This window comes from Perca fluviatilis, chromosome 17 (assembly GCF_010015445.1).
Source record: "Perca fluviatilis chromosome 17, GENO_Pfluv_1.0, whole genome shotgun sequence".
NCBI classification, from domain to species: Eukaryota; Metazoa; Chordata; class Actinopteri; order Perciformes; family Percidae; genus Perca; species Perca fluviatilis.
This window is the reverse complement of record NC_053128.1, coordinates 829,277-848,954: the sequence shown is the minus strand read 5'-3', so window position 1 is coordinate 848,954 and position 19,678 is coordinate 829,277. Positions and strand designations below refer to the sequence as shown.

Sequence of the window (19,678 nt, the reverse complement as noted above, 5' to 3'; positions counted from 1 at the left end):
AGCTACTGTCTTTCTCAACCCCTCAATTGGGCAAGTTTCAAGATGCAGGGAAGAAAGAGTTATATTATACCTGCATAAAGGTTCTGAACATACGGTTTTTGGCTGAGCTGAAGGAGTCGAGGTGGACAGAGTTTTTTGGTCCGGAGGTTTCCCCGAAAGGCAGTTGGCGTTCCCTGTACAAGTTGCCCGTTGAAAAGCGGGCAGCCGACCTCCAATGGAGGATTGTGCATGGGGCTATAGCTACGAACAGATACAGAGCGCACATCGATCCCGAGCTAGGGGAGGGATGTATTTTTTGTCATGAGGTGGAAACACTAGCACATTTGTTTGTACAATGTCCTCGGTTGGCAGATCTGTTGGGTGTTCTTAAAAGGTGGGTTCAGGGTTTTGGAGAGGTTTTTTCTTTGGACTTGTTCATTTTTGGTCCAAAATACACAAAGCACAAAAAGACAGTTCACATTTTATTAAATTTTTTGTTTGCAACGGCAAAATTGGCCATCTGGCTTACGCGCAGAAACCGGACTCAGGGAGCTGGAAGTGTGGAGCCAGTACCGGTGCTGGAAGGACTGGTCCAGGCCCGGTTGAGGGTGGAACATGCTTACTACAAGATGATGGACAATCTGCTGTTTTTTAGTGGTTTGTGGGCTGTGAGGGGAGTGTTATGCTCTGTGGGGGAGGAGGGCGAGTTGGTGGTTAGTTTTTGATTGGAAAAAAGCACAAAGTTTGTATTGATAGTATTTTGTTTGTTTAGTTTTTGGTTTCTTTCTTTGTTTGTGTCTGTTGTTTTTCTGTGACTGTGAATCTTATCTGGAAATGGTCCAATAAAGGGACTTTAAAAACCAAAACCTCTCCTCACCCCTCTCCTCTCCTCTCCTCTCCTCTCCGTTGAAATAGAAGCACACTTCCTGCTTTACACTCAGATTTAAGTTTTAAACCACACCTTTTTCGAAACACTACACACAGTTATCTACATTTGGCACAATCTTCTTAAATAAAATCTTGTGTTCACATGCAACACAATTGCTAAATTTAAATTTCCTCCTATCCACTCTGTCTCCTTGCATGTGCATACACATGTTGCACAATTGTTCACAATTAGCAATCAGAGCTTTAGCAATAAAAGGGCCACAGGTGAGCTTGTCTGTCTTGGCCAATAGGAGAGTAAATAATAGGAGTGTGAGTACAGTAAGAGGAGGAGGATAAGGAGGATTTAAGTATAAAAGCAGACAACTGTACATATTTTTGGATTAGTGTGTGCAGAGAATTTGAGGTGTGCTTTCAGAAAACGTTTTTAGCAGTGGGGGGTGGGTGAGGGTTTTGGTTCCTGTTCGATTGTATTTGTTTGTTCTGTATGTTGTGTGTTCAAAAATATAAAAATAATAAAAAATTGATCATAAAAAAAAGAAAACGTTTGAGCAAAGAACTGAGAAAAGCTTAAATGCAATTTAAAGCATTTAACAGCTGTCTCTGAAGTGTTTAGAGGTTAGGTTACATGGAATGCTGTCTGTATGACCATGTGTGCACTGCAGTTTCTCAGACATAGCCTACCGGTATGTTAGAGTGTGCTCTCTAACCGAGCCTCTGTTAGCGGTGATCATATGGGGCTTAGCCTCAGGCACAGGTGTGGGAAATCAAACTCGGTTTGGCCCTAAAAGGCCTTCTTGGTGACAATACACTACTACATGGAAGTGTTGATCCATCTCTCAGTAAAAACACCGTGTTATTAACAGTTAGTCCCCACAGCCAGGAAGCTTCCAGACAACACAGCGCGTTGGTGCAGTTTCACCCGGCCCCCGTCGTCCTACCCGTCTCTTCCCTCTCATAGACTCGTTCCCTCCACAGGAGCAGAACGTCACGCCTACTGTTTGGGAAATGTGATGTATTCTCGCGACATTTCCCTCCGCCTGAAAAAAAGAGACGCGATCGATGACATCTCGCGAGCCCACCCTTCAGTGATGCCGACTGCAGTGTGTGTATAATAGCAGCGAGGGCAGCAGCGGGAGTCTAGGAGAAGGTGCAGCAAGGTCGACAACAGCATCCTGCCCGGAACGACACAAAGACCGGAGGTGGACGGGATTTAGTCCAGTGGTCGAGCGAGTGAAAGTTACCGGGGATATTTGGGATTTACTGCCGCGAAAGAAGAAGAAGGAGAGTGGCCGAAAGTTTCCAGACTGTAGCCTCATTTTCCGAGGCAGCTAACGAGCTATCGTCCCCGCTCTCCCCTCGTCTCGGAGCTGCGGGCAGAGCAGCGTGTTCTCCCCTGAAATTAGGAAGGCAGTTGTCCGTTTGTAACGGGGCGGCTCCCGGGCTTCCACACTTCCTCCAGTTAGTTTGTGGGCCATAACGTGGTTCTTCCCCACACTGTTTTAACGTACATTTGTTTTTTTTGTGTGTGTGCCATGTCAGCGACTTCCTCCACAACGTCTGCTCCGACAGAGAATGCCGCTCCGGAAAATGATTTTCTAGCTGCAGATGGTGGGCTGAAGCCGCCCGGTCCGACGCCCAGCCAGAGCCGGTTCCAGGTGGACCTTGTGGCTGAGGCAGCGGGCGCCAATGAAGACAAGTCTCCTAGCTCCGACGCCTCCACCACTGTCCCATCCAGCGATAAGGCCACTCCCGTCGCTCCTCCGGAGGCTCTGAGTGCTGATCCAGGTGTCGGCGGAGAGGAAGCCAAAGGCCGGTTTCGGGTGGTGAATTTCGCGGATCCGAGCGCAGCGGGGAGCGCGGCCTCTCCCGAGGCGCCGCCGGCTGAGAGCCTGCAGAACGGGGACACGGTGATGAGCGAGACCAGCTTGCATTCGTCCACAGGAGGCCAGCATCACTATCACTATGACACCCACACCAACACCTATTACCTGAGGACTTTTGGCCACAACACCATCGATGCCGTGCCCAACATAGATTTTTATCGACAGACATCAGCGCCGCTGGGGGAGAAACTGATCAGACCCACCCTGTCGGAGCTGCACGACGAGTTGGACAAGGTAAGCGCCCACACATGGTTGTGAGACAGGCATGACACTGCGGTGGCTTTATCGCTCATAGTCAATGTCTTTATAGCTGTTAATAAGTCTTGGTAATAACAATTATTGCACGGCGGCATGACTTCAAATGACGGGCAAATCAAGTGCTCACATCCTCAATTCAGCTTCAAATAGCCTACTACAGACGTGTTGGGCATAGAGTGTGTGTGTACGTGTACGTGTACACTTGTGCACACAGAAACATCATGTGCGTTTCCCTCTCGGTCAGAGTCCCAGCCAGCCTGCACGCTGCTCTGTTTCTCTGTAGCATTCACACATTTCAGTGTCCAGACAGAAGCTATGGCTCAGAGTCGGAGGTTATCAAAATGACTGGCCCGGTCCCTTGGTTACATGTGCACAGCTGATGCTTTTATGCTGCGCTGTCGTTGTGTTTACTTTATGAACAATACACTTATTAAAGGTACACAGCAGTCTGAGCTGGTTGTAATTGGTCAGGTGATTCTCTTGCGAAAGAACCACTCTGACCGAAAGCCAGGTTTGATTCTGTAGTGTTTAGTGAAAGCTTGAATGTTTTGAAATGTTCCATATAAATAACTGTGCGTTAGTGAGGTCCAGCTCCGGTAGACCTGGCTCACGGTTAATCTCGAAGGTATTGGATGGGTTGAGGCCAGGGCTCTGTGCAGGCTAAACCATTACTTGTGTTGTCTAAAATACCATAGTGTATGCTGGAGCATTGGGTTTTCACTAGTGGTCAACCATATGGGGGCTTATGCCACAACAGCCCAGACCAGAAGTACAGTATAGGGTATATGGACCTGGGTGTTGACACACTTGGGCCATATAGCATAAGTGGCTTCTTATGACTCTTCTTCCACCAAAGGGCCTCAAACGAACAGCAGAGTTTTTCTTTAGTGGAGGTTAGGGGTCTTCACACAAGAAATTGATATGTAAAAAGAAAAAATAATGCAATTTAACATTTATTTTGGACCATTATTACCATATGTGTCTAAAAAAAAGTTGGGAAAGCTAGAGCATATACATTAAAAAAAGAACACTGAAAAAGCTTTAAGACAAAACTTTCTAAAGAAGTCCACTGGGGACCAAGTACAATCATTAGATCTGAGAAAAGTTATTAAGTTAGCTTTGATGCTCACATTGATTTTACATTCAGGCTTAAGTGGTGCCAAAACAGCTTGGGTGCTGCACCTAAGCCTTATAATTGTAGGGAAAATCCAGACCTTTTTAAAGTTGGTCAACATTTCAAAATATCTCAAAACATCTGTCAGGTGGTTCAGTGACTTAAGCTCAGTTTGGCATCAATGAGTTTCCATCATGTCCTATTAGCAATTGATTATAAAGAGTAATTTCACCTGGAGTGTGTTTATCTGACCCCAAGTCGCTTGCAATCGTCAAGGTTACATTTTGATAAAGTTCACAGTGGCTGTTGGTAGGGCTGGGCGGTATGGAGAAAATCAAATATCACGATATGTTTGACCAAATACCTCTATCGTGTGGTGCTTTCACAAAATATTTACATAATGAGATTTTTGATAAATAATCACCAATAATGTGGATATAATGACTAAGTGGGTAAAGGCAAATAGAACAGCTGCAACAGTCTAGTAAGTTCAGAAAATGACAGCACTCTACTGTAATGCAGCCTTTACAACCAGGGAAAGACAGCACTGACTTATGCCATATTACGATATCCAAAATCTAAGACTATATTGAGTCTCATATCACGATATCAATATAATATGGATACATTGCCCAGCTCTAGCTATTGGCAGCAGGCTCCTGGCTAATGCATCACAACCCTGATGAATTTGCACTGGTTACTCACTCTGGAAGAGAGAGCCCTGCACTGTAAACATCCAGGCTATGAATAGAAGACATTCATGAAATGCAGTCCATCCGCTCAGCTCTGGGGCCCCAAGTGTCTTTTCTGAATAAGAAAAACAGTTGTTTGATGCACTTCAAGCCAATGGTTATCATAGTTGATAACTAAGCTGATAACAGCATGATTCAGAGGGGCATTGTAGATGTAGCTGCTTGACTCTGTGTAGTACTTAAGTCTGATCTTTGTTTCAGAAGTTTTAAGAGCGCCTGGCTGATATTTTGGAGTTTGAGTTGGATACTGATTTAAAGGTGTACAACGGATTACGAAACTCAAGGTTCGTGTCAGATCACGGTTTTGAGTCACGGATCGGATCAATTTTCAGATCAGCACATAAAAGGGGAGGGGGGGAGCGGTATTTTTTTCTCTAAATACTTAACATTTATTACTTAAAGAACTGTGATTATAAACCCAGTGTGTTCAATCCTGGGGAACATATTTCCAGAAGTCAACAAGTAATCGTGTTAAATTATCGTGATTTCAATATTGATCGAAATAATCGTGATTATATTTTTTTCCATAATCGAGCAGCCCTACTTTCACCCTGGAAATGCGTGTTCCTCAGGAGAGTTGTAATCCAAACCACCATCTTCTTCTAAACTTAACTAGATGTTTTGGTGCCTAAACGTAACTCTCATTGCTGCATAACGCTCACTTTTTGTCACCTAAACTTAGCCACAATGTCCGCCGGAACGACCGACGGCTCGCGGTGCCCTGTACCCGGCTCGAAGCCCCCTATTCTCGGGTAACTCAACTACAAAATGCCGCTGATACGATGGAGCTCTCTAGCCGGCGTCACAGCTTTTCGAGTTCTTCCGCTCCTCCAGTACCCATGCCAATAACGTCTATCCACTGCTTTTAACTTTTAATGCCTCGTTCACGTGAACAGCAAATTGCGTTGCCTGTATCTTTTTACGGCAAGCCTTCATACTTTAAGTAACGGTGACAGTAAACATTTCACACTAATATCATGGTTAAACTTTGCAATCAATCCCCGGTTCACATGCGTTCCGAATCATGACTGTTTATCCGTACAGACCACGGTTCAACTATGGGCCGTTACACCACTACTGATTTTATATTTATTTTCTCTTAACAAACGAACATCTGTTAAGAAACCCTTACATTTGGTTATTAAAGAGTGTAATCGAGCTATGTAGTGAGCAGGACATTTGATATTGTAGAATATGTAGCCTATACACAGTCTCTAAATGACCTTAATCACATCTTTGATATTTGTTGTTCCATATCAGCTGATATGACATATCCGTATCGTGTATATCAGGGGTTCTCAAGTTTATTACTCTGTGGATTATTTTCTCGATTAATAGATTACTAGTTTGGTCTCTAAAATGTCAGAAAATGGTGAAAAATGTGGATCAGTGTTTCCCAAAGCCCAAGATGAAATGTCTTGTTTTGTCCCCAACTCAAAGATATTCAGTTTCCTGTCTCAGAGGAGAGAAGAAACTAGACCATATTCACATCTAACAAGCTGACTTCACTCAAGCTTTACTTTTTTCATAAGAAAATGACTCAAACCAATTTGATTATCAAAATAGTTGGCGATTATTTTAATATTTGACAACTAATCGATCTTTCCAGCTCTATTCCAAACTAGTTTTGCTTAGCTTTAGCACCAACACAGCTAGCCTAGCTCCATCAAAGGCATCTCTAACAACTGCTAAGATGTTTAACTTGCATGTTGTGTGTAGGACTGGGTAATTCAACGAAGTATCCTAACACAGAGTATCAAAAGTAGGCTACTGAAAGCTGGTATAGAATGTCTGGTCAGACTCATGATCTTGTTTACTTTACCTGATTTTCTATCAAAATGTTGCCAATTTTACACTGGATTTTATTTAGTTGAGTTCTTGTACAGCAGCTTGTGTTTAGACATTTAACAATTTAGAGTTTTGCCTTGTTTTGTTCAATGAAAAAAATGTTTTGTGGATACATGTTTTTATTTCTGAAAGTAAGGTGTTTTGGTACATTACATAGCCATATTTATTTATTTAACACTGCAATATATTTCTTGTCCTGCCTATGCACTATTGTACTGTCTATACTTTGTATATCACATTGCACTTTTCTGCTTTTTTTTGCAGTTCTGGTTGGACACAACTGCATTTCGCTGTCTTTGTACTTGTACTCTGCACAATGACAAAGTTGAATCTAATCTAATGTAATCTACAGGAGGCCAGTTATCGTATAACCACTAGTATTTCTAAAATAATTGAAACCATGCCCAGCCCTCGTTTATGTGTTAGGCTAATAGAGACGGAGGATGAGTCATCAGTTGGAATAATTTCAACTTTCAATTTTATTTTTGTCCCCAGAGGGCACTTGGTTTACAGCAAAGCAAACAATACATGAAGACATATACATACAGTACAGACGGAGATGGGGGAGGTGTCCTGAATATCAGTGGGCTAGAAGGCCAACAGTAGTCACTAGTGACCAGTGTTGGGGAGTAACGGAATACATGTAACGGCGTTACGTATTCAGAATACAAATTATGAGTAACTGTATTCCGTTACAGTTACAATTTAAATAGTTGGTATTTAGAATACAGTTACATTGTTAAAATCAATGGATTACATGACGATACTTCTCTGTTTCACGAGTTTATTCACTCTGAATAAATTAAGGCAACTTAATGCATTTTCCAGAAGCCCCGATATGAAATAAAAAAAATAGCTATTTGCGTGATCAGTCACAATGGAGTCGGAACCGGCACGACAGAGCCAGGGCAGCAATAAGTTTCTATCTTGGAAATTCAAACAGCATTTCACATTAAAGAACGAACAGGGAGAATGAAATATAACTGTGCAGTGCAGCCTCTGCTTGCCAGCAACCAACCTGCTTTCAGCGTCCAAATTACTCCACCTCCAACCTGAAGAAGCATCTTAAAGTAAGTTATTTTTTAATTAGCCAAGAGTAGTCGTCTGCTGTAGTTTTACTGGTCACCTTGCTATTTTAACATTGACGTGCGACTTAACATTCTCCTACGTGCTGATTTACTAGCTCCAGAGCCGTTTAAAGACTGACTAGCCCCGTTTGACATGCTAGCTAACGTTAGCTAAAATTAGCTCGTGGTAGCTTAGACCGCGGTCAGATTTTTGTAGTATGCAGTTCGGGACTACCAATACAATAATCTATCTGCTTGTTCAGGTACACATTCAGCTAGTTGGAATAAAAAGAACACACCATTATAGGCCTGTTTAGTAAGATGGATGTGATAGCCGCATTCCTACACTTATAAAACGCAATTCAATGTGGAAGTAATCCTGAAGTAATCCAAGTATTCAGAATACGTTACTCAGATTGAGTAACGTAACGGAATACGTTACAAATTACATTTGTGGGCATGTATTCTGTATTCTGTAACGAAATACGTTTTGAAAGTATCCTTCCCAACACTGCTAGTGACCGACTTTCACATTGTCTAGTGTACAAAGCATTGTAACAATGCAGTGAAGACTGTATCTGTGCAACTTCTGAAACTGTTGCATGTTCATCTGTCATGTTTATACCCTGCTAGAGTTAGGTGGAGAATTACACACTATATTGCAAAAGTTGTGTGCTGGTGTTGAGTAAGCACCTTGCATGTAATAAGTTAAATGTAATCTCCAATCTGTGCAGGATGCAGGAAGCAGGGTTCTGCTTATTCAGTTTGCTCAGCTCTGGGGCTCGTAAATGGAAAAAGTTAGAACAAACCCAACCCAGTTGGTTAACGGGTCAACAGTCATTCAGGATCGAAAACTGACACCCAAACCGGGTCTTTCCCCCAACCGGCTCGTCAGACACCGCCTACCAAGAGCCTGGGTCTGTCCGAGGTTTCTTCCCAAGAGGGAGTTTTTCCTCGCCACTGTCGCACTGCTTGCTCTTGAGGGAATTACTGGAATTGTTGGAATTGTTGGGGCTTTGTAAATTATAGAGTGTGGTCTAGACCTACTCTATCTGTAAAGTGTCTCGAGATAACTTATGTTATGATTTGATACTATAAATAAAATTGAATTGAATTGAATTATAGGACCCGGCCCAATTGAACCCGACTCCAGACTGCAAACCTGTGTCCCGCTAGGATCCACTGTAATGCCGTGACACATGTAAGACCCAAACCTAACTTTATTTAGTCTGTTCTCTGATATCTACCGTCTAGGATTGGGCATCGAGAACCGGTTCCAATTTTCAAAAATTATCTTTTTTATCTTTTTTGTTTGGAATCGTTTTTAATCGGTTCCAAATTTAGCACACCCAAGTTTTGGTTTCCATAGCGACCGCTGTACTTCCAGGTGCTTGTTGTGTTGCGGCCATGGAGTACAGTAAGCGGCGTCTAAAGTGTCTCTTTATTTGGAAAAAGCCCGGTAAAACTAAATCATCATTGAATCAAAATCAAATGTTCCTCTTATCTGTGAAATAAGCATGTGACTTGTTTCAACTCCACCCCTCAAAGAATTGGAATCAATAAGAACCGAAATCTGAATCAGAATTGTTAAAATGCAAACAATGCCCAACCCTACTCCTGTACTTGTAACCCATGGATGCAGGTGATTGGCAGAGAGAGAAAGGCATGAAATTTTGGGGTCTTCGGTCGAGTCGATGGTTTCTTATTTGGCAGCGCGAGTCGGGTTAAGTTGAGTAGAGTTCAGTTGGGTCAAGTCTTGAAGACGCGGGTAGGGGCTGGGGTCTGAATAACGAGACGTTGTCCAGTATGTCCCTCAACGTGAGCAGGATGCTTTTGTCCCCGATCACTGCCTCCGGTCAGTTATAGTAAATGAAAAACGGTGAAAAGCAATCTCCCTTCCTTGCTCCTTAATCTCTGTTCACATATCCAGCCGCCAAGTAGTAAGTGATGAAAAGCTGGTCTCATATTGTCTCAAGGTTGTGAAAGAGCGCTCCTGTTGTGTTCCCTGGTCAGAATATATTGGCTCTTCATGGCAAGTATGTCGTACAATATTAGGAGTCGAGTGTATTTCATCACCACTGAATTACTGCTGCTGGCAGATCTGCACCATCAACTGATAGACAGCAGGATTTAATTAGCAGCTGTGGTTGGCTCACATTCATAGAGGCAGCACTGTTAGGCTCCGTAGCTTTGGCGTCTGACATGTGGGGCGTTTGTACTGGTCTGAAGGTCATGGTGACCGTGGTGTTTGCTCTCCAACATTGAAGTCTGCACGCCCAGATCGAAATGTGGAATGGAAATTCTACTGTACCAATTGACCGTTAGCCATGGGCTTTTTCACAGCAATCAATGAGTCATTCAGTGTCCCGTCAGGGGCGTTAAGAGACTGACTGAGTGGCGCTGCTTTTCCCTGATGGCCGCTAAACACTTGGCTTCTTCATGTAACCTGATAGGGCCAGACATGGTGGGGATGGTGAGCCCCCGAGTAGAAGATTGGGTGTGTTTGGTGGGATGGAACAGACAGGAATGTCTGAGGATAAATTTACATTTCTACATTTTGGTTTAAAAAGGAATATCTTCTGCTACGTTTCCCCTCTCATTCCCCCTGCTCTGGCGTTTCCCCCTCTCATTCCCCCTGCTCTGGTGTTTACCCCCTCTCATTCCCCCTGCTCTGGCATTTTTCCCCTCTCATTCCCAAACGTAGCGATGTAAATGTAGCCCGACTGTCTTGGTGTATCGGGCTCTTGATCAGGCAGCAGCAGTAGTGTGCTGTAGGTCTATATTGACGAGTCAGAAGGGGAACAGTGACAGGGCAGATTTATTCAGGCTGGAGCGGCCAAGCATAAAGGCCTTGCTTAAATATTGATGTCCGATCAGTGTTGCTCCAGTGTAGCAGCTCCACTGTGTCTAAAAAGCCAAAGCTGTAGCATGCCCTTTACTTTTTGAGTAATTTAGTTGAAGTTTAGATTAGTACTAAGTAAACTTCCACCAGTTTAAAAGTGGCATCTCAGCAGTGACATTAAAAACAGAATATAAAATATTTCTTTGGTGTGTTGGGTGTTACTGCCTGTGCACACATGGCACAGTAGTTGCAGTTGTACTATTTTGCTTAACATGGCCACAAGTGCAAATACAATCCTAAATCTTTACAAAATATTATACAAATCCAAATATCAATGTTTTAGGAATAACTATTTATATGAACAGAATCTAAAAAAGAACATCTAAAAGTGTGATTCAAGTATAAATGTAATAGTTCAATATCTTGAGAGATATGCTTATTCTCTTTCTTTCTGAGAAGAGATTTTACATTTTCCTTTAACTCACTGAAAATAATAGTAATAATAGAGGCCTCACCATATATCATCACAATACTTATGTCACGATACCATATTATTGAGATTTTAAACATATTGCAATATTCTGTGATATATTGCAACTTATTACCTTTTTCCCAATTTCAAATGATGTCCCCAAAAGGAAACTTTGTCAACATCTGTTTTATCTAAAAAGATACATTTCTTTGTTTGTTCATCTCACTTCAATTTTAATGCTGCAAAATGGGATTGTCAAGCAGACAAACTGACCAACACATATATAGTAATAGGTTGATACTTGGCGTCTGTGTATCGATACAGTATTGCCACGGAAAATATGGCGATACTATGCCGTATTGACTTCTTTGCCCCCACCCACTAGTGCTCAGCCAGTTGGAGCTGCACACATGCTGCTGTGTGATGCAGTGCAGAAAACAGCCCACTCACAATCTAAATGAGCCATTTAGCTTAACTGATGTTGGATAAAACCCAACGTGGTGTGTTCTACCTCTGGTACCTGCAGGTATACAGGAGTAGCGTGCTAAGGTCAGTGTTTTACCCACTGACTGAAAGAACAGTGCATGGAGCAGCAGTGACGTCACACATTGCTTTGTGGAACTGCTGCTTTGAAGCCTCGAGTTTGACAGATTTTTTTTGTGTGGCATTTTTAGGCCTTTATTATGATAGGACCGTTTAGACCTGAAAGGGGAGAGAGAGGGGGATTGACATGCAGCAAAGGGTCGCAGGTAGGAGTCGACCCTGCGACAGCTGCGTTGAGGACTAAGCCTCTGTATATGGGCGCGCGCTCTACCAAGCGAGCTACCCAGGTGCCCCCGTTTTGTTGAACATGATATTCTAGACGCACCTCCACTTTTAACTGTTAACTGGATGTAGTCCTGAAAAGTTAATCGTATCAAAATCAGAATCTGATTTATTGGCCAAGTATACTTACATACAGAAGGAATTTGACTTTGGTAGGTGTTATTGAGCATGACTTGCATTAGAGTTCTCAGCTGCGTTAGTTGTATAAAACATAATACATACAAGGCCTTGGAGTATTTAGTTATAGTTCTCTGAAGCTTACTGCTGAACAACATGTCCTGCCTTGTGAAATTATGATGTAAAAAGGAAACAAGGAAAATGAGCCAAACAAGGTGCCAGCTGCTCTGCTCTGAGTACAAACGGTGAGCTACAGCTGTTGGCTTTGCTGCTCTTTACGGGAGATGTTGGGTACTTGCACAATGGAGCTGCTGTTTAAGCGTTGCACTATTTTTTTCTTTTTTGAGCAAAGCTCTCCCTCACCCTGTTTGGATCCTGCTCCCCCTTCTCTTTGTTTGCTGCACAGATTGTACACAGGGACAGGAAGCAAAGGACGCCCTGGGCTTCTGCTGTGGCCTTTGACAGGAGAGGGTTTCCTTTTGTCTCAGCATCAGCCATGGCTGATGGCCTTACAGCTGTTGTAACACACACACACACACACACACACACACACACACACACACACACACACACACACACACACACACACACACACACACACACACACACACACACACACACACACACACACACACACACACACACACACACGCACGCTTGTAAACCTCTGTGTGGGTGAGAGTGTATGCCGAGGACCTGGCTTCCTTCTTATCCCTACATCCAAGTGCGTCACATGGAGCCTAAAGTCAGAAATAGCACAGCCTCCCCTCGAGACCATTTTGTACCAGAACAGCAATTAAAGTGGGAGTTTCTTTTTTCCCTCCCTAACCTTCCAATAAGGTGAAGTGTAGGCACAGTCCCTCAGATTGAGTGTAGAGCGAGCAGACCCAGCAATGATCCTTTGTGTTTACCTAACGCTCCCAGAGTTTTAGATATGGTTACAACAGAGTGCTCTATCTCTAGAGTTTGGAGATAGTTATTGAGCCTGAGCTCAAACTATGCAGTGTTTTCCCTAGATTTGTGGAAGACTTATGTGTGCGTCTTTGGCGTGGGTTTTGGCATCCTTCCTCAAGAAAATGTTATGTTTTTCAATAATAATAAAAATGCAATTTCCCCATACATTGTGTGTCACTTTGTGGATGTTTGCATCTCTTTGTAGTCATGTTGTGTCTCTTTAGGGTCATTTTTATTTTCTTTGGGGTAGTATTGGGTCTCTGTCATCATTTGGCGTCTCTTTGTGGTAGTTGTGCATCTCTTTTTCACATAATTTTAGACTTATAACCATATCTGTGACTATAACGTTTGAAAAGCTTGAACAATAAATAAATAAATAAATAAATAAATATCACTCAAAAAGCTTGAAGACTAAACTTGCTAAAAAAGTCCACTGGGGACAAACTGCAATCGTTAGATCTGAGAAAAGTAATTTAGTCCCATTCATTCGGCTTAGGCGCTGCCCTAAACGGCTCGGCCGCTGCACCCAAACCTTACAGCGGCAGGGAACACCCTGCTATGTAACTATGTGTATGTGATCATGTAACTTGATGAGGTTAGGAGCCTTGCTCAAGGGCACTGTAGCTCATATTGGCCAGATAACAAATGCTGCTGCTTCGACGGCACCTGACAACCCTCTGTGATGAAAGAGGCTTAGCTGACTTGTGGAATGCAGCTTTTTTGTGTCTGAGAAATGCTGTGAACATATTTGTGTTAGCATGAGTGTCAGTGAACATGTCATCGCTGCAGCTTGAAGCAACTGGTGTTCCGTTCAGCCAGTATGTCCAGCACTGTGTGGGCCAACCGTCAGTCAGCTTAAAATGTTTATTAACCGTGTCCTTCCTTTAGAAATCTCTCAAACTGCAGGGGCACATTGAAATCAGTGCGACACACACACTAGAGCTGGTCATACTCCTCTATAATAAATACCATTTGAATTTAATTCGTTATTTTTAATATTCAAATGTCCCTACCATTATAAGGCTTAGGTGCAGCATCCAAGCTGTTTGGGCTCCACCTAAGCCGAATGAATGCAAAATCAATGTGAGCATAAAAAATAACTTAACTTTTCTCAGATGGAATGACTGTAGTTGGTCCCCAGTGGTCTTATCTAGCAAGTTTAGTCTTTAACCTTCAACAAAGAAGGTCTTCTTTCGGAGTGTAATTTATTTATTCTCTGCTCTAGCTTTTCCAACATTTTAGACCCAGATCTGGTGATAATAATGATGTGCAATTGCATTTTGTCTATTTTATTTAGGAATGACCTCTAAACTCCCAGCCAAATTTGTGCACCCAAGTCTTCCACAAAGCTAAGGAAAACACTGAATTATATTCAAATATTTAATGCTCACAATTAGCCTATTATTAATGTTTCCTTCACTACTCTGGCTTATGCATTGCCAATGGCACTGGCATGTGATTGCCGTTCCAACAGTCCAAACACACACAACCATATCAAATAACCACATAATCCATTTTATTTCTATGCACACAACATTCCCTCCTGGGCTCTCTGACCTTCATATTCCCATTTCCTGTTTCCTGCAGCGCTCAGCACCGCACGACAGATCGACTGTTCGCTCAGCACACTGCTAAGCTCAGCACTTCACAAAGCACATGCACTATTTCCACTTGGGGCTCAGTCACAGTATGAGGGATGAATGTTGACATCACTGTCTCACATGATACCACCCCTGTAGAGTGGCATAACAAACTGGCCGTGGCTGCTATGAATGGGCAGGACTGTGATACTGGAGGAAAAACAAAGACATGCATACAAAAAACCTGTCAAAGCCAAAGGGATGGACTGTGGTCCCAATAACTTTCTGGAACAAACGGTGAACTCTGGACATTAAAGTGTGTGTTAGAAGTTGAGTTTCCTGACAAATGAATGTCATGCTGGAAGTTTCAAAAGCCTTCCGTCTTCACTTATTCTTTGATCACAAAGTTTCTGATTTCAATCCACATTTTTTTTCCACTTTTAAACTATATTTTATTAAGGCAAAGTATCCTGCTTGTATTTAGACAACACTTGGTTTATTTCGTTCAATGGATTACTTTTGTTGAAGTTAGCCTGCCCTCAACAGGAACTGAGTCCTGCCTCTTGTTGGCCTCATCCACCTGCTAACAGAGCGTTTTAATGAGTCCCCTTGGACAGAGGACACTTGGACAATATGAGCTTTTGTCTGTATACATCCCATAACTTTCCTGTCTGCAGAGCGGCCATGTGCATGGTGTTAGAAGGAACAAGTCAAAGATGTTTGGAGGTCAGTTTGATGGAACGGCAGTCGCCTCTCCCTCTGCTTATTGAAGCCAGGAAGGACGCTTAAGTCAACTTCCTGTGAGTGTGTCTTTAGCATCATGGAAAATTGGCAGACATCCTTTTATTTATACATGTTTACAGGCTGCCACATGTGTGTACACATGCGAGCCGCATGGCAGGATGTGCCCACGATCTGCTCAATTTCCATTCAATTACAAAATGAAGTCGTTCTTGGTGGCCCCCTTCTATAAACTTCTGCAAAGCACATGGGATGGAAAGTCAGAAGTGAATAACATTAGGACTGGGCATCTCAAACCAGTTCCAACTGGGAATAGTTTAAAAAAATTACCATTCCAATGGAATAATTTTTTTATTGGAATCGTTTGGAAAATTGTTGTGTTGGTTTCCGTAGTGACCACTGTACTTCCAGGAGCTTGTTGTGTTGCAGCCATGGAGCTCAGTAACAGCGCTCTAAAGTGTGGATGTAAAAACCCGGTAAAACTGTTAATCACCACTGAATCAAATCAAATGGTCCTCTTATCTGTGAAATAAACATGTGACCTGTTTCAACTCCAGCCCTCAAAGAACCAGAATCAAAAGGAAGAATTGGAATCAGAAATGTTCAAATCTAAACTATGTCCAATCCTAAATAACATATTGATTTAGGTAAGAATAGTGTTTATTGTTAACAATTATTGCCTGTTTGGGACTGCCTGCTCCAAATAATGTGTTAATGTAGAGTCCAATAGTTTCTGATAACAGAATCATGGAGGGCTATAAGACAGGCTCCATAGGGCTCTACATTGAGTCAGTGCTAAAAGCTGACTGGACATTAGAGAATAGGACTAGGTCTACGTTTCCCACCGAGCCGCCCCATTGTAACTGTAGTTTAAAAATGTCTTTAAAATACATTATCAGTTCCCAGTGGCTTAGGCCATTACTATAGGCTGAGTTGTCTTTGCTAATATGTTGGATTCATGTTAATGTGTATTATCAGAAATAACTCCGCTCCACATATTTTTTTTTTTCTTTTTTATTCCACTCATGAAAATGGGCACATTTTATAATCGCACCATAAATGATTTGCTGTATCATATAACCTATCCATGATTGAAAAGGAGCTGGATGAAGACAAGAATATTATCCTATTTGAAGTTGGGGAAAAAAAAAAAAAAAAAAGATCAAACCATAATTTTGGCAGCCCTCTTGCAGTAACTTGGAGGACCTAGGGGTGGTGGATCCTATGTTGAGCACATGCTCTATTCCGCCCCCCCCTCCCCAAAACTAAAAGTGCCTCTCCATCGGAGTCCATTCACAGGTGCCGTCACCTGGCTGAGCCACAAAGCTGCTCAGTGTTTGCAGGCGCCTCACTGCTCACCTCTTTCACACTCTGCCAGAGTCGGAGAGTAATTCGACACAATTCCAAAACAGAAAACTTTGCAGCGTCAGACCAGGCCGTTTCTGTTCCATCAACACGCCTCAGTGGGCAGCAGGGAATCCAACTCTGGGAGAGTTTCAGTGCAGTAAAAGAATAATGAACGGAGTGGTGGGAGGTTTTCCCCAAACAATGGGGAGATGTGTCAGACCGAGGACATCTGATCGCTCCTCTCGGCCCGGACAGAGTCACGCAGGGAGGCCATGAAACGGGGATCTGAGAATCCATCAGCATCAGCCTGGCTCCAAAGACTCTTCCCCCTGCCATGTTATCTAATGCAGGGGCCACCTACTACATATATTCTATCAAATATAAAAATATATATAAAAAAACAAATCACAAATAGGCTGATTTATCTTTGCTAAGAATATGTTGGACTCATGTCTATGTATATTTTCAGTAGGGGTGGGGGAAAAAATCGATACAGCATAGTATCGCGATATTTCCCGTGGCAATACTGTATCGATACACAGACGCCAAGTATCGAACTTTTATTATTTAAATTGCACATGAGAATTTAACTTTTTGGTAGTAGAATAATAAAATCAATTGCTTATTCAGTCCACCAGATGGCGCTGTTTGTTTTCTGGTGAGGTCAGCGGGGTGACTGTCAGCGTGCAGGAGGATGTAGATAAAATAAACTTGGCAGCGTCAGAGAAAGAAATTAGAAATGCACCATCGGCGTTTAAATCAAGTGTTTGGACTTTTTTCGGAGGGGACAACTGAGATGGATATGAGACATGGGATTTGCAAGGAGTGTCGTATGCAAATAAAATACTCAGGGAATACCACAAACATGAGGGCTCATCTCACACGCCACCATCCAGAGTTAGCGTTAGCCGAGGACGGTAAAGCTAATGCTAAACCAGCTCCGCCGAAAAACCAACCAACACTGGACACACTTAGCGGCGACAAAGCTACCTCCCAATTCAGAGCGAGCTAAGAAAATAACTCAAACGACACCGCCATCATGTGCAAAGACCTGCGTCCATACAACGTTGTGGAAAATGAGGGATTTTGTCACTTGCTAAAAACACTGGAACCAAGGGACGTGACTCCGCGGCGCCCGTTTTTTCACGGATACAGCCGTGCCAAGCTCTACAGAGAAGTTAAGCTTAAAGTTCAGGAAAGTTTGAAACCAGCAGAACGTGTTGCATTAACTTGTGATGCATGGACGTCACGGGCAGTGGATTCCTATGTGACTATTACAGCTCATTATCTCACAGAAGACTGGCAACTGCTGTCTCACGTTCTCCAAACTAGAGCAGTACACGAAAGTCACACCGGGGCAAACACTTAGTTAGTTAGCTTGACAGTCACATTTTACAGCAATAAATTTCATGTGAGATGAACAAACAGATGTTGACAAAGTTTTCCTTTGGGGACATAATAATGAAGTTGGAAAAAAGGTAATAAATTGCAATATATTGCAGAATATCGCAATATGTTTAAAATCGCAATAATATCGTATCGTGACCTAAGTATCGTGATAATATCGTATCGTGGTACCTCTGGTGATTCCCACCCCTAATTTTCAGACATATTACGTTATGAAAAAAAAAAAAAATTAACAATAACTTGGGGGGGAGGATGCAGTATCTCTGAGGACCTGCCAAGATCTCTGATGTAATGCGTATATCTTAATAAAGCTTAACTATTTTTAAGTGCTCTTTCCATGTCCTCAGAAACCTTGGGAATTGAAATGACCAATTAATAAATTAAATAAATAATCATCATAATAATATACGACCATTTACAATTTGATCTGATGTCAGCGATGGAGCTGCAAAGATGAATGGGTCACTGGATTAGTTGTCAACTATTAATTAATCGCCAACTATTTTGATAAGTATTTGGTTTGTCATGTTTTATAACTAAACTTATGTCATTTGCAGCCTTTTTTTCTTGTTAAATGTGAATATGTTCTAGTTTCTTCTCTCCTCTGTGACAGGAAACTGAATATCTTTGAGTTGTGCTTTTTGGGAAACACCGATCCACATTTTTTTACTATTTCTCTGACATTGTAGAGACCAAACTAGTAATCTATTCATCCAGAAAATCATCCACACCTTAAAGGACTATGACAATAGATGTTGTTTGCAGCCGTAGTCAGTGAGTCTGGCTTTAAATGATTCCCTCAGGTCCGTTTCCTTCAGCATGGGGCTTTGAATTCAGCACTCAGTCTTCCACAAGCCAACATAATCCTGTGTGATCAGTAAAACTCTGGGCCTGTACTGCTGTCTGATTTTTGTGTGATGTGGTTCAGAGGGTAACTGTTAGGTCCAGGCTTGCTGACACAACAGAAGCTTATTTGTTTTTTGATTAGGTGTTTGTCAGTCCTGATAATTTCTAAAAAATAATTTGTATGTATCCATGCTCTGTCCTTCCTGGCTATCTTGTTGTCACGTCACAGAGGATTTGTAGAAGGTCTTGAAAAGTATTTTATTTTTTTTAAAACCTCGCTTGACTTTGTCCAAGGTTAAAGTTTGTTAAATCTAATTGCATCGTGAGTATTTTTTTTTTTTTTTTTTTTTTTGTAGTGCTGCCGGGCGAGTCATGCTACAGTTTGCACTGCCGTGCTAAGCTCTCGATGCTTTGTCGTCGTCGTGCAAAGCCAGCCTTTGTGTTGCTTCAGCCATGTAGATAATGTTCACCAACTCGTCCTGTGTCTGTGCTGTGCATTCAGCAGTGAGCCCCCTCAGCCACGCCAGATACACTTATTTAGTGTTGGAATGTCTGCTTGGTACCTGCGAGAGGGCCACACTGTGGAAGACTTTAGGACAACCTGTTCCTAACGAATGGCTTCAACAACGTACTGTCCTAACACACAGTATCCTCCTCCTCCTTTAGCTTTCACTGACATTACTGAAAGGGTTGGAGTCTTCCGGAAGGGTTTGGGGGGTGGGGGTTTTTAAAAAAAAGGGTTTTTTTTTATTTTTTTT

At 42.4% G+C, this 19,678-nt stretch overlaps 1 protein-coding gene across 2 annotated transcripts in view; it reads left to right on the top strand.

The window, feature by feature from the left end:
* Positions 1-1,977: 1,977 nt before the first annotated feature.
* slc12a2 (solute carrier family 12 member 2) overlaps positions 1,978-19,678 on the top strand; it is a 94,566-nt gene continuing 76,865 nt past the window's right edge. Inside the window, exon 1 of one of the 2 annotated variants that reach the window (XM_039780106.1) lies at positions 1,978-2,984. In XM_039780106.1, coding sequence (XP_039636040.1) covers positions 2,400-2,984 — 585 coding nt within the window. In that variant the 5' untranslated portion in view covers positions 1,978-2,399. The remainder of the gene's footprint in view (positions 2,985-19,678) is intronic. The other variant, XM_039780105.1, reaches the window with a different exon arrangement.